Source organism: Clupea harengus, chromosome 22 (assembly GCF_900700415.2).
Source record: "Clupea harengus chromosome 22, Ch_v2.0.2, whole genome shotgun sequence".
Classification (NCBI taxonomy): Eukaryota; Metazoa; Chordata; class Actinopteri; order Clupeiformes; family Clupeidae; genus Clupea; species Clupea harengus.
Window position 1 is genome coordinate 2,028,720 of NC_045173.1, and position 12,500 is coordinate 2,041,219.

Here is a 12,500-nt window from a genome sequence, read left to right on the forward strand (position 1 = left end):
AGAGATAGAGTCGAAAGCTTATCCATGTAATTGATTACGCTAGCTAGATGTGCTGTGTTGCCCAGTGTTGTGTTACCAGTATTAGGTGTGCTGCTCTGTTAGCTGGCAATTCTGTTGTTTGTTGAAGAGCCAGAAACCTTGAGGAGAGTTTGTCGCAGTCGATGCTGTGCTGTGTTAGAAAGATGGAGGAAACGCTCGCTCCTATGTTCTACTTACAGACGTGTTAATGTGGTCATCTTGGCGCTAACTTGCTTTGTCTGCTCCTGTTGCGTTTGAGCTAGCAGAGTGCTCGTGCTTTGCTCTTGAACCTGGTTAGCTCGTAGACTCGGCTCTTAGCTAACAAGGCATGTAGTGTGAGGAGATAAGAGTGAGAGTGAGAGGGTGAGAATGGTGACTTGGGCTTGTGTTCTCCAGGTCAGGGGGCATAGTTCAGGTAATACCCAGTTATGTTACAGTGAATACAGCAGTGATACAGAAACTGATTGGTGGGGAGTTGTGACTGAGTTTGAGTTCCTGATTAAACCACACGCAAATTCCTAATTAAACCACATGGATTTAAATTCATTCACATGGAGTTCCAGTTGGACCTACAGTGTAGTAAGGAGATTCACATTTGTAATTCTGCTCTGTGTGTGTGTGTGTGTGTGTGTGTGTGTGTGTGTGTGTGTGTGTGTGTGTGTGTGTAATGTGTGTGTGTGTGTGTGTGTGTGTGTGTGTGTGTGTGTGTGTGTGTGTGTGTGTGTGTGTGTGTGTAATGTGTGTGTGTGTGTGTGTGTGTGTGTGTGTAATGTGCGCTTTCTGCTGAATCGTGGTGTCCTGTTGTGAGACTAAATGAAATGAGTCGGGGAGGTTTATGCTAAAAGGCTGATGCATATCGACATTCTCATTTAAGAGCCACTGTAGCACACAGGAGATAGGGAGTTTATCGCCAGGCCAGTTAAGAGCCTGGAGATCGTGCAGAGCGCCCCACTCAACCCCTCTACCCCCCCCCCCTTCCCTGAAATTCTCTCTTTCCATTTCTTTTCCCTCCTCTCCTTCCCTATCCCCTCCGCCTCTCCCGTCTCATCCGTGTGTTATTACTGGGGCAGACATGGCGTAAGCCTGCAGCGCTATCTCCCTCAGTGGCTCTGCCTGGGCTGCCGGGCCTATCTTAATCCACAGCTTTGTGTTGGAGAGGGTGTGTGGGCTTTGTGATTGAGGCTGCACTCGAAGTGTGGGTTTACAGAGTTCACTTTGGCTCCGGCAGGAAAGGGCCAGTCAGCACATTCGAGGGCCCCAAACCCTGAAATTATATTACAGCTGAAGTCGAGCCTCCATTCTCTGTGGAAAAACCACAAGCACACAACAGGCAACTCAGACTCCAGAGCTCCTTTGTGATGTGGTGCGACCGCGAGCCAGACTCCAGAGCTCCTTTTCTCACCAGAAACAGTGCCGTCTGCAGAATGTGACGATCACCGCCGTCCGCATCGTGAATGCGTGCACTAATACTTTCACAGTCTGGAATATTTTGAGAATAAGGAACGTCTTACATTCAAATGTTTTTTTTTTTGTGAAAACGTTTTTTTAACCCTCACTTTTTCCCAAATACGACAGGCAGTTCTTTATTATTATAAAGTTTCCAGTATTCCACTTTACTGTTTTGATGTATTTGGACTAGTTGACATTTTTAAAACTGCCGAAGGAAAAATAAAGATAACAGAATACTGCACAATCTACACAATGTAAAACAGAGCTCTTGAAAGTCTGTATTTTTGATCGGCCTTTCTCTCTTTCTCTCTTTCTCTCTTTCTCTCCTACTCCTCTCCTCTCTGTGTGTGAAGTCCATTGATCCAGGACAGCAGTTCACCTGGGAGCACTCGAATCTGGAAGTGAACAAACCCAAGAACAGATACGCCAATGTCATTGCCTACGACCACTCTCGAGTCTTGCTGTCCAGCATTGATGGTAAAGCTAGCTTTGTGTGTGTGTGTGTGTGTGTGTGTGTGTGTGTGTGTGTGTGTGTGTGTGTGTGTGTGTGTCTGGTGTGTGTGTGTGTGTGTGTGTGTGTGAACACTACAGAGGAAGGAGATAATAAAGAGAGTGAGTTACACACGCAGGGTTGTGTGTGTGTGTGTGTGTGTGTGTGTAGCTTCTTAAGGAGTGTGCATTGAATACATATGCCTTTGAGCGGGGCCATGGTGAGGCTCTAGGATAGAGGGGGAGTTAGTAGGAGGAGAATCCCAGGCAGATGAGGCTTATCTGGGCAGTGCACGTGTGAGTGCAGCCTCTGGCTGCTGAGTTCCAGGGTGTCTCTGCCAGTCAGCTCCGCTTCTGTTAGCTTAAACAAGCCTCAGTGCCAGAGTCAGGGAGGACGGCATCAAAGGACCTCCCCACTGAGACTGGAGTAACACTGCAGAATATGCAGAATCATTCAACCAGACATAAGTATGCACACATGCACACACACACACACACACATGCCTGCACAATCATTGAGCAACACTAATGTGAACACAGACGCCCACACATGCCAACACATACTCAAATACTCAATAGACATTATTATTATTATTATTGCCAATAATAATAATACATTTAATTTAAGCGCCTTTCATGTCACCGAAGGTCACTTCACATATACAACAAACTATATAAGTAATATAAAAATGAGCGTAAATGAAGTCACATAAATCAATGGGGGTTTGACTATTGACCATAGGGACAGTCTGTCGGAGAGGTATACATACTCTCACACACACATACTATTTTTTTAAATCACACTCTTGCTTTCTCAGAAAATCATGCATTGACTAATAATGCATACATATATTTCTAAACACAGCAAACCCATTGACCCACACACAAATCAATCTCTGGACATCCACTGAGGCATGCTGGGACACAACCACAGTTGGTGAAGCAGACCTCCATGCACACGTTACTCAAAATGTCTGCTTCAATCTGCTGTGATGGGGAAGAAGATACATGTGGGAATGAAAGAGCTTGAAGGCAGACTGAGGTTTAGACTGTGTAATGAGTGTGTGTGTTTGTGTGTGTGTCTGTGTGTGTATGTGTGTGTAGGTGTTTGTGTGTGTGTGTGTGTGTGTGTGTGTTTGTCTGTGTGTGTATGTGTGTGTAGGTGTTTGTGTGTGTGTGTGTGTGTGTGTGCACTATACTGCATATAAAATGCTCAGACATGGTGTCCTCATTCGGGTCAAATGTTGATTGAATTATTAGTTGTATGTCAGATAAGCCTGGCAGCCATTTGCTTTAATGTTTCTGGTTGTGTGTGTTTGTGTGTGTTTGTGTGTGTTTGTGTTTGTGTTTGTGTGTGTTTGTGTGTGTTTGTGTGTGTTGTGTGTGTGTTTGTGTGTGTGTTTGTGTGTGTTTGTGTGTGTGTTTGTGTGTGTGTTTGTGTGTGTTTGTGTGTGTTTGTGTTGTGTGTGTGTGTGTGTGTGTGTGTGTGTTTGTGTGTGTTTTGTGTGTGTTTGTGTGTGTGTGCCTGCTCCTGTGTGCCTCAGGTATGCCCGGCAGTGACTACATCAACTCCAACTATATTGACGGCTACAGGAGGCAGAACGCCTACATCGCCACACAGGGCCCACTGCCCGAGACCTTCTGTGACTTCTGGCGCATGGTGTGGGAGCAGCACACGGCCAACGTCGTCATGATGACCAAACTGGAGGAGAAGTCCAGGGTAACCCTCTCTTCTCTCCTCTCCTCTCCTCTCCTCTCCTCTCTACTCCTCTCTTCTCCTCTCCTCTCCTCTCCTCTCCTCTCCTCTCCTCTCTTCTCTTCTCTTCTCTTCTCTTCTCTTCTCTTCTCCTCTCCTCTCCTCTCTACTCCTCTCCTCTCATCTCCTCTCCTCTCCTCTCTACTCCTCTCCTCTCATCTCCTCTCCTCTCCTCTCCTCTCTCTCTTCCTCTCCTCTCCTCTCCTCTCATCTCCTCTCTACTCCTCTCATCTCCTCTCCTCTCCTCTCCTCTCTTCTCCTCTCTTCTCTTCTCCTCTCTTCTCCTCTCCTCTCCTCTCCTCTCTTCTCCTCTCCTCTCCTCTCCTCTCTACTCCTCTCCTCTCCTCTCCTCTCCTCTCCTCTCCTTTCTTCTTCTGCCTTTCTATTCTCTCTGTTGAACAGAAACAGCTCTCTGTTGTGTGTTCCAGTAACCTCATTTGTCCAGCCTCTGCCACTAACCTATAGTACTAATGTCAGTGTTCCTCTGTTCTCTGTGTGAGTTCTAATGCTGTAATCTACTGTGCTCTCCAACCACTCTGTCTGTTGTTCAATCTTCAGATGCCTTCCTATTTCTACTCCAAGGCAAGATCTCTGTTTCATTCTCTCTCTCTCTCTCTCTCTCTCTCTCACCCACTCTGCCTAACCTGTCACCAAATGAGACCTACGCTCACTCACTCACTCACTCACTCACTCTCCCGCCCTCCCCTCCCTCTCGTGGCTGAGAATGACCTCACTGACTCTGTGCATGGTCAGATTCAGACTGTTGGATCTTTAAGGTCACTGATTAGATGTAGACGTCCTTCCAGCCGTATACTAGCTGTTAGTTCACCCATCAAACCACTCCTCTGTGCTACGCTCACTTGGCTCCTGAATGAAAACTGTAGCTTAAGTGTAACTAGAATCCTACTATTATGAAAATCTCTCTCTTTTTCCCTGTCCATCTCTCAACCGACTGCCATATCTACATAGCTATGTGTCTTAAGAACAGGAGACACCCACACACACACACACACACACACACACACACACTCCCCCACCTCCCCACCACCGCCACCATGCCCAGCAGGCCGCCTCTCTAATGGCTGTAATGACAGTCTGAGGTGCAGTGGAGGAGAGAACAGCCTATTTGTCAGCCCACTTCCAGCTGAGGAGAGGAGAGGAGAGGAGAGCTGGAAGCCAGTCACTGTAAGAGGAGATGTCAGGATTAGACACAGCTCTCAATCAGCTGTCCCCAGCTCAGTCTCAACTTCACCTGAGAGCACACACACACACACACACACACACACACACACAACACACACACACACACGACACAGCATGGCACATTTGAACTCATCTGTGTTCGCGACAATGTATGTCTCTCTCTGATTCAGCCACTGTGTGTGTGTGTGTGTGTGTGTGTGTGTGTGTGTGTGTGTGTGTGTGTGTGTGTGTGTGTGTGTGTGTGCGCGCATTTGAATATGTTGTCTGGATATGGGTTTTCCGTGTGAATGCATGTGTGTGTGTGCACATGTGTGTGTGTGCGCGCATGTGTGTGTGTGTGTGTGTGTGTGTGTTGTGTTTTGGTGTGCCACAGGTCAAGTGTGATCAGTACTGGCCCAGTCGAGGCACAGAGACATATGGACTCATCCAAGTGACTTTAGTGGACACCCTGGAGCTAGCCACATACTGTGTCAGGACCTTCGCCATGTTCAAGGTAATGCTAATATACTCTGCTAAAGTATGTCACGCTTCTTGCCAAAGCCATTTGCACGATTAAACAAAGATTTGACTTCAACATATTCACATGCAAATATGCATGAAAACGTCCCCAGAACTTGCCTTCAGGATGAATACTGCACTCAGCTCTCCTGAGTCAGTAGTCAGAGCATATTTAGCCCACGGCCCTGGGCTGGACGGGTGGTCCTGTGGGGAGCTAGAACTGTCTCAATGGTGACATCTAGTGGTCCTAGTACTGGAGGTAACAGTGATAGCCTAGTATAAAACAATTGGGTTCTATTGAATTATTTAGCTGTTTCTGATTGGACGAGAGACGTTCCATGAGTTGGAATATCCCAGGACATCCCAACTCGGACTTTTCACAGCTAAAAATAAATCACTCCGCGATGAAACATTCTATAGCATGTTGATACAATTAAGCGATAACCGTTAATTCAAAGTTCTTATAATTCCAAAAGACGTTGACAATGGAACTATTTTTTTGTTGCGGAGAAACAATGGCGAAATAAAAACATTTTTTAATCAATAACTTCGTGTTTAAATGTTAATTGGTTGACTATAAAATTGTTTTATAAAAGCAATATAGTACTCGTGCGAGTGGGGTAGGTAAGGGATATTCCCACGGGTGGTGTTGCCTGCGCCACTCGGCCTCCGGCCTCGTGGCTACGGCCGAACACCACCCGTGGGAATATCCCTTACCTACCCCACTCGCACTCGTACTATACTATACTATAAGTATACTGTGCCAATACCATGGAGGATAAGACTTGTTCTATTTAGTAGGTGTATTTGGTTGGTTGTTCAACCTGTCCTATAGGCACTGGTTAAAGAGAAGCTGAAGGCTTTCTGGCACTTATCCACTCAAACATCTCAATTAGGTGCTCATGAGAGTTACGTAATATGATGTCTAATCGCATGTGATGTTAATGTAACGTTTACATGTTTGTGTGTGTGTGTGTGTGTGTGTGTGTGTGTGTGTGTGTGTTTTAGAATGGCTGCAGTGAGAAACGGGAGGTTAGGCAGTTCCAGTTCACCGCCTGGCCCGATCATGGCGTCCCAGAACACCCCACTCCCTTCCTGGCTTTCCTGAGACGGATTAAAGCCTGTAACCCTCCAGACGCTGGACCCATGATTGTTCACTGCAGGTAAACTACACCAAACAACACCCTGGACCCGGCGTGCACTCAATGTTTTGGATAGTATGGTAGTCTTTGGAAGGCATTCTGTACAAGACCGATAGATAGTAGTCCAAAGACATGTCATATTCATGTCATGGAGAGTAATATTGTGCAATGATACATCTGATTCTACAGTGCATTGATCATTCCTCAGTTTTAGTCTGTAGAAACACCATAGTAAATAGATTGCTCACACATTGGTCTAAATCAAAGCTGAGTGTATGACTATAGTGTGGCTTGTACTGAGTCAGGTGGCATGGGCATCACAGTGTTCTGTGTGTGATTGTTGAGTGTGTAGTGTGTGTTAGTGTGTGTAGTGTGTGTGGTGTGTGTATGTGTGTGTAGTGTGGTGTGTGTAGTGTGGTGTGTGTAGTGTGTAGTGTGTAGTGTGGTGTGTGTAGTGTGGTGTGTGTAGTGTGGTGTGGTGTGTGGTGTGTGTAGTGTGTAGTGTGGTGTGTGTAGTGTGGTGTGTGTAGTGTGGTGTGGTGTGTGTAGTGTGGTGTGTGTAGTGTAGTGTGTGTAGTATTTACATTTACATTTAGTCATTTAGCAGACGCTTTTGTCCAAAGCGACGTACAAGGGGAGAATATTCAAGCTACGAGCAATAGAACCTGGTGTAACAATAAATAAATACTACTTACATTAGAAATATAACAAAATGAAATAAAAAGAAAGAAAGAGTGCAGAAGTGTAACTGCTGTAATTGCAAGTTACGCACTAGTCGAAGTGCCAGTTAGGATGGAAGTGCTCTCTGAGAGTTGGGTCTTCAAAAGCTTCCTTAAAGGGTAGAGAGGGACGCCCCTGCTCTGGAGTGCTGGCAGCTCATTCCACCAACGGGGAACTACAAATGAGAATAGTCTGGACTGCCCGTGCCTTGCACAGACGGCAGGCCAAACGACGCTCACTAGAAGAGCGGCAGCATCCTGGGTGTAACATTTGCCCTTACAAGAGCATTTAGGTAGGTGGGAGCAGAACCATCAAGCACTCTGTAGGCAAGCATAAGTGACTTGAACTTAGTATGGTGTGTGTAGTGTGGTGTGTGTAGTGTAGTGTGGTGTGTGTAGTGTGGTGTGTGTAGTGTGGTGTAGTGTGGTGTAGTGTGGTGTGTAGTGTGGTGTGTGTGTAGTGTGGTGTGTAGTGTGGTGTGTAGTGTGGTGTGTGTGTAGTGTAGTGTGTGTAGTGTGGTGTGTGTGTAGTGTGGTGTGTGTGGTGTGTGTAGTGTGGTGTGTGTAGTGTGGTGTGCTGTAGTGTGAGTTAGTGTAGTGTAGTGTAGTGTAGTGTAGTGTAGTGTGGTGTAGTGTAGTGTAGTGTGGTGTGTGTAGTGTGGTGTGTGTAGTGTGGTGTGTGTAGTGTGGCGTGTGTAGTGTGGCGTGTGTAGTGTGTTGGAGTGTGGTGTGTGTAGTGTGGTGTGTGTAGTGTGGTGTGTGTAGTGTGGTGTAGTGTAGTGTAGTGTAGTGTAGTGTAGTGTAGTGTAGTGTAGTGTAGTGTAGTGTGGTGTGTGTGTAGTGTGGTGTGTGTAGTGTGGTGTGTGTAGTGTGGCGTGTGTAGTGTGTTGGTAGTGTGGTGTGTGTAGTGTAGTGTGTAGTGTGGTGTGTGTAGTGTGGTGTGTGTAGTGTGGCGTGTGTAGTGTGGCGTGTGTAGTGTGTTGGTAGTGTGGTGTGTGTAGTGTAGTGTGTAGTGTGGTGTGTGTAGTGTGGTGTGTGTAGTGTGGTGTGTGTAGTGTGGTGTGTGTAGTGTGGCGTGTGTAGTGTGTTGGTAGTGTGGTGTGTGTAGTGTAGTGAAGTGTAGTGTAGTGTAGTGTAGTGTGGTGTGTGTAGTGTAGTGTAGTGTAGTGTGGTGTGTGTAGTGTAGTGTAGTGTGGTTTGTGTAGTGTGGTGTGTGTAGTGTAGTGTGTAGTGTGGTGTGTAGTGAGTTGTGCCTGTGGTTGGAGCTAGGTAGAGTGTGTATAGTATAGAGTGTGTATAGTATAGAGTGTGTATAGTATATAGAGTGTGTATAGTATAGAGTGTGTATAGTATAGAGTGAGTATAGTATAGAGTGAGTATAGTATAGAGTGAGTATAGTATAGAGCGTGTATAGTATAGAGTGTGTATAGTATAGAGTGTGTATAGTATAGAGTGTGTATAGTATAGAGTGTGTATAGTATAGAGTGTGTATACTTGTTTAACCTGATTGTGTCCAGTGCTGGAGTGAGTATAGTATAGAGTGTGTATAGTATAGAGTGAGTATAGTATAGAGTGTGTATAGTATAGAGTGTGTATACTTGTTTAACCTGATTGTGTCCAGTGCTGGAGTGAGTATAGTATAGAGTGTGTATAGTATAGAGTGAGTATAGTATAGAGTGTGTATAGTATAGAGTGTGTATAGTATAGAGTGTGTATACTTGTTTAACCTGATTGTGTCCAGTGCTGGAGTGAGTATAGTATAGAGTGTGTATAGTATAGAGTGTGTATAGTATAGAGTGTGTATACTTGTTTAACCTGATTGTGTCCAGTGCTGGAGTGAGTATAGTATAGAGTGAGTATAGTATAGAGTGTGTATACTTGTTTAACCTGATTGTGTCCAGTGCTGGAGTGTGTATAGTATAGAGTGTGTATACTTGTTTAACCTGAGAGCTGCGGTGCTGGGGTGTGTATAGTATAGAGTGTGTATAGTATAGAGTGTGTATAGTATAGAGTGTGTATAGTATAGAGTGGGTATAGTATAGAGTGTGTATAGTATAGAGTGTGTATAGTATAGAGTGTGTATACTTGTTTAACCTGTGTGCTGTGGTGCTGATTGTGTCCAGTGCTGGAGTGGGTCGCACCGGCTGCTTCATCGTGATCGACGCCATGGTGGAGCGCATCAAGCAGGAGAAGACGGTGGACATCTACGGCCACGTGACTCTCATGCGCTCGCAGCGCAACTACATGGTGCAGACGGAGGACCAGTACGTCTTCATCCACGACGCCATCCAGGAGGCCGTCACCTTCGGCACTACAGAGGTGCCCGCCCGCAATCTGTTCGCCTACATCCAGCGGCTGACACAGAGCGAAGGCTCCGACAACGTGCCTGCCATGGAGCTGGAGTTCAAGGTGAGGGCTGGAGGATGAGATACTTCCTACTAGGGATGGGAGTCACCAGGGACGTGACCGCGAGCCTTCAGTCACAGCTGCTATGATCACGATATTGCCTTTATTTCACATATTGTTCTTGACTTTTTTCATAAAGCTGAATACTACTACTACTACTGCTACTGCTACTGCTACTACTACTGCTACTACTGCTACTACTACTGCTACTAACTACTACTACTACTACTGCTACTACTACTACTACACTACTACTACTGATATACTACTACTACTACTAACTTGCTGCTACTACTACTACTACTGCTACTACTACTACTACTACTGCTGCTACTACTACTACTACTACTGATACTACTACTACTACTACTGACTACTACTACTACTTACTACTACTACTACTCTAATAAAGTGACTGACTGTTTGACATGGTCAGGTCGCTGGGTGACATTTCCAGGACAGACACAGTGGTTTTAAGTGGAGTGTCCTTCTAACTTGTCTCCTGTGTTGGTCCTGTGTAGCGTCTGGCTGGGGCAAAGGCCCACACGTCGCGGTTCGTCAGCGCCAACCTGCCCTGCAACAAGTTCAAGAACCGACTAGTGAACATCATGCCCTTTGAGTCCACCCGTGTGTGTCTGCAGCCCATCAGAGGGGTAGAGGGATCAGACTACATCAACGCCAGCTTCATCGATGGGTACAGGTGAGAGGCCAGCCACTGTCTATTGCTCTCAGTCCTGACCCTATCAGATGGACAGCAGACGCATTGTGGACAGACACACCCCCCCCCCCCCCTGAAAAACTGAATTGCTACATGAAATGCCATCTTATAAATCAGATTTGCCTTTAAAATGAAGGGCAAATGCTTAAAGCTTCAATAAATGAGGTGATCAGTTCTGGCCTTACTCTGCACCTGATAAGTGTTTGTATGGAGTAGATCAGTATTGTCTGTGATTAGTATTGTCTGTGATCCGTGGTGTCTGATGTTTTGATTAGTATTGTGTGTGATCCGTGGTGTTTGTATGGAGTAGATCAGTATTGTCTGTGATCCGTGGTGTCTGATGTTTTGATTAGTATTGTCTGTGATCCGTGGTGTCTGATGTTTTGATTAGTATTGTCTGTGATCCGTGGTGTCTGATGTTGGTGATTAGTATTGTCTGTGATTAGTATTGTCTGTGATCCGTGGTGTCTGATGTTGGTGATTAGTATTGTCTGTGATCCGTGGTGTCTGATGTTGGTGATTAGTATTGTCTGTGATCCGTGGTGTCTGATGTTTTGATTAGTATTGTATTCTCTGTGATCCGTGGTGTCTTGATTGTTTTTGGAATTAGTATTGTCTGTGATATAGTATTGTCTGTGATCCGTGGTGTCTGATGTTTGATTAGTATTGTCTGTGATCCGTGGTGTCTGATGTTGGTGATAGTATTGTCTGGTGTCCGTGGTGTCTGGATGGTTGGTGATTAGTATTGGTCTGTGATCGTGGTGTTCTGATGTTGGTGATTAGTACTTGTCTGTGATGCCGTGGGTGTCTGATGTTGGTGATTAGTAATTGTCTGTGATCCGTGTGTCTGATGTTTTTGATTAGTATTCGTCTGTGATAGTATTGTCCTGTGATCTCGTGGTGTCTGATGTTGGTGATTAGTATTGTCTGTGATCAGTGGTGTCTGATGTTTTGATTAGTATTGTCTGTGATCCGTGGTGTCTGATGTTGGTGATTAGTATTGTCTGTGATCCGTGGTGTCTGATGTTTTGATCAGTATTGTCTGTGATCCGTGGTGTCTGATGTTGTTGCTCCTGTGGCCCCACAGGCAGCAGAGGGCCTACATGGCGACTCAGGGGCCCCTGGCAGAGACCACGGAAGACTACTGGAGGATGCTGTGGGAGCACAACTCCACCATAGTGGTCATGCTCACCAAACTCAGAGAGATGGGCCGGGTGAGTGGCATACAACTAGAACAATGACGCATGAAATAAACATGTTAGTGGAGTTAGCGGATCTTCTTGTGTTTATATGTGGTTGCATTGAATGTACCATGACTTCTCTCCCGCTCTCTGTTTTTGACCTGTAGGAGAAGTGCCATCAGTACTGGCCTGCTGAACGCTCTGCCCGTTACCAGTACTTCGTGGTGGACCCCATGGCTGAGTACAACATGCCCCAGTACATCCTCCGAGAGTTCAAGGTCACAGATGCCAGGGTACGTACTTCACACCTCAGTTGTCTCAATGTATTATCACCTGCTTATAGAGATAAAACAATGATAGATGGATGAAAACATTCAGTGTCTCGTTTTGCTCTTCTGTGCCTTAGGATGGGCAGTCTCGCACTGTCCGGCAATTCCAGTTCACGGACTGGCCTGAACAAGGAGTGCCAAAGTCTGGAGAGGGATTCATCGATTTCATTGGTCAAGTTCACAAAACGAAAGAACAGTTTGGTCAGGATGGACCAATTACAGTCCACTGCAGGTGGGTTGGTGCTGAATTAAAGCTGTGATTGGCTAGATTGATGACTGCATTGGCATGAACACCTTTTACCACCTTTTTACACCTCTTATCTGTTGTGTGTGTGTGTGTGTCTGTGTCTGTGTCTGTGTCTGTGTCTGTGTGTGTGTCTGTCTGTCTGAGTCTGTGTCTGTGTCTGTGTCTGTGTCTGTGTGTCTGTGTGTGTGTGTGTGTGTCTGTGTCTGTGTCTGTGTCTGTGTCTGTGTGTGTGTGTGTGTGTGTGTGTGTGTGTGTGTGTGTGTGTGTGTGTGTGTGTGTGTGTGCGCGTGTGTGCGTGTGTGTGTGTGTGTGTGTGTGTGTGTGTGTCTATGTCTGTGTGTGTGT

General features: G+C 45.9%; 1 protein-coding gene across 10 annotated transcripts in view; it reads left to right on the forward strand.

Annotated features, from left to right (window-relative positions):
• ptprdb (protein tyrosine phosphatase receptor type Db) overlaps positions 1 to 12,500 on the forward strand; it is a 75,026-nt gene that overhangs the window by 60,325 nt on the left and 2,201 nt on the right. For all 10 annotated transcript variants that reach the window (XM_031559823.1, XM_031559827.1, XM_042703008.1 and 7 more), the window contains 9 exons: positions 1,821 to 1,944; positions 3,501 to 3,676; positions 5,289 to 5,408; positions 6,422 to 6,576; positions 9,398 to 9,683; positions 10,202 to 10,380; positions 11,486 to 11,612; positions 11,747 to 11,872; positions 11,986 to 12,140. In XM_031559823.1, the coding sequence (XP_031415683.1) occupies positions 1,821 to 1,944; positions 3,501 to 3,676; positions 5,289 to 5,408; positions 6,422 to 6,576; positions 9,398 to 9,683; positions 10,202 to 10,380; positions 11,486 to 11,612; positions 11,747 to 11,872; positions 11,986 to 12,140 (1,448 nt within the window). The remainder of the gene's footprint in view (positions 1 to 1,820; positions 1,945 to 3,500; positions 3,677 to 5,288; positions 5,409 to 6,421; positions 6,577 to 9,397; positions 9,684 to 10,201; positions 10,381 to 11,485; positions 11,613 to 11,746; positions 11,873 to 11,985; positions 12,141 to 12,500) is intronic.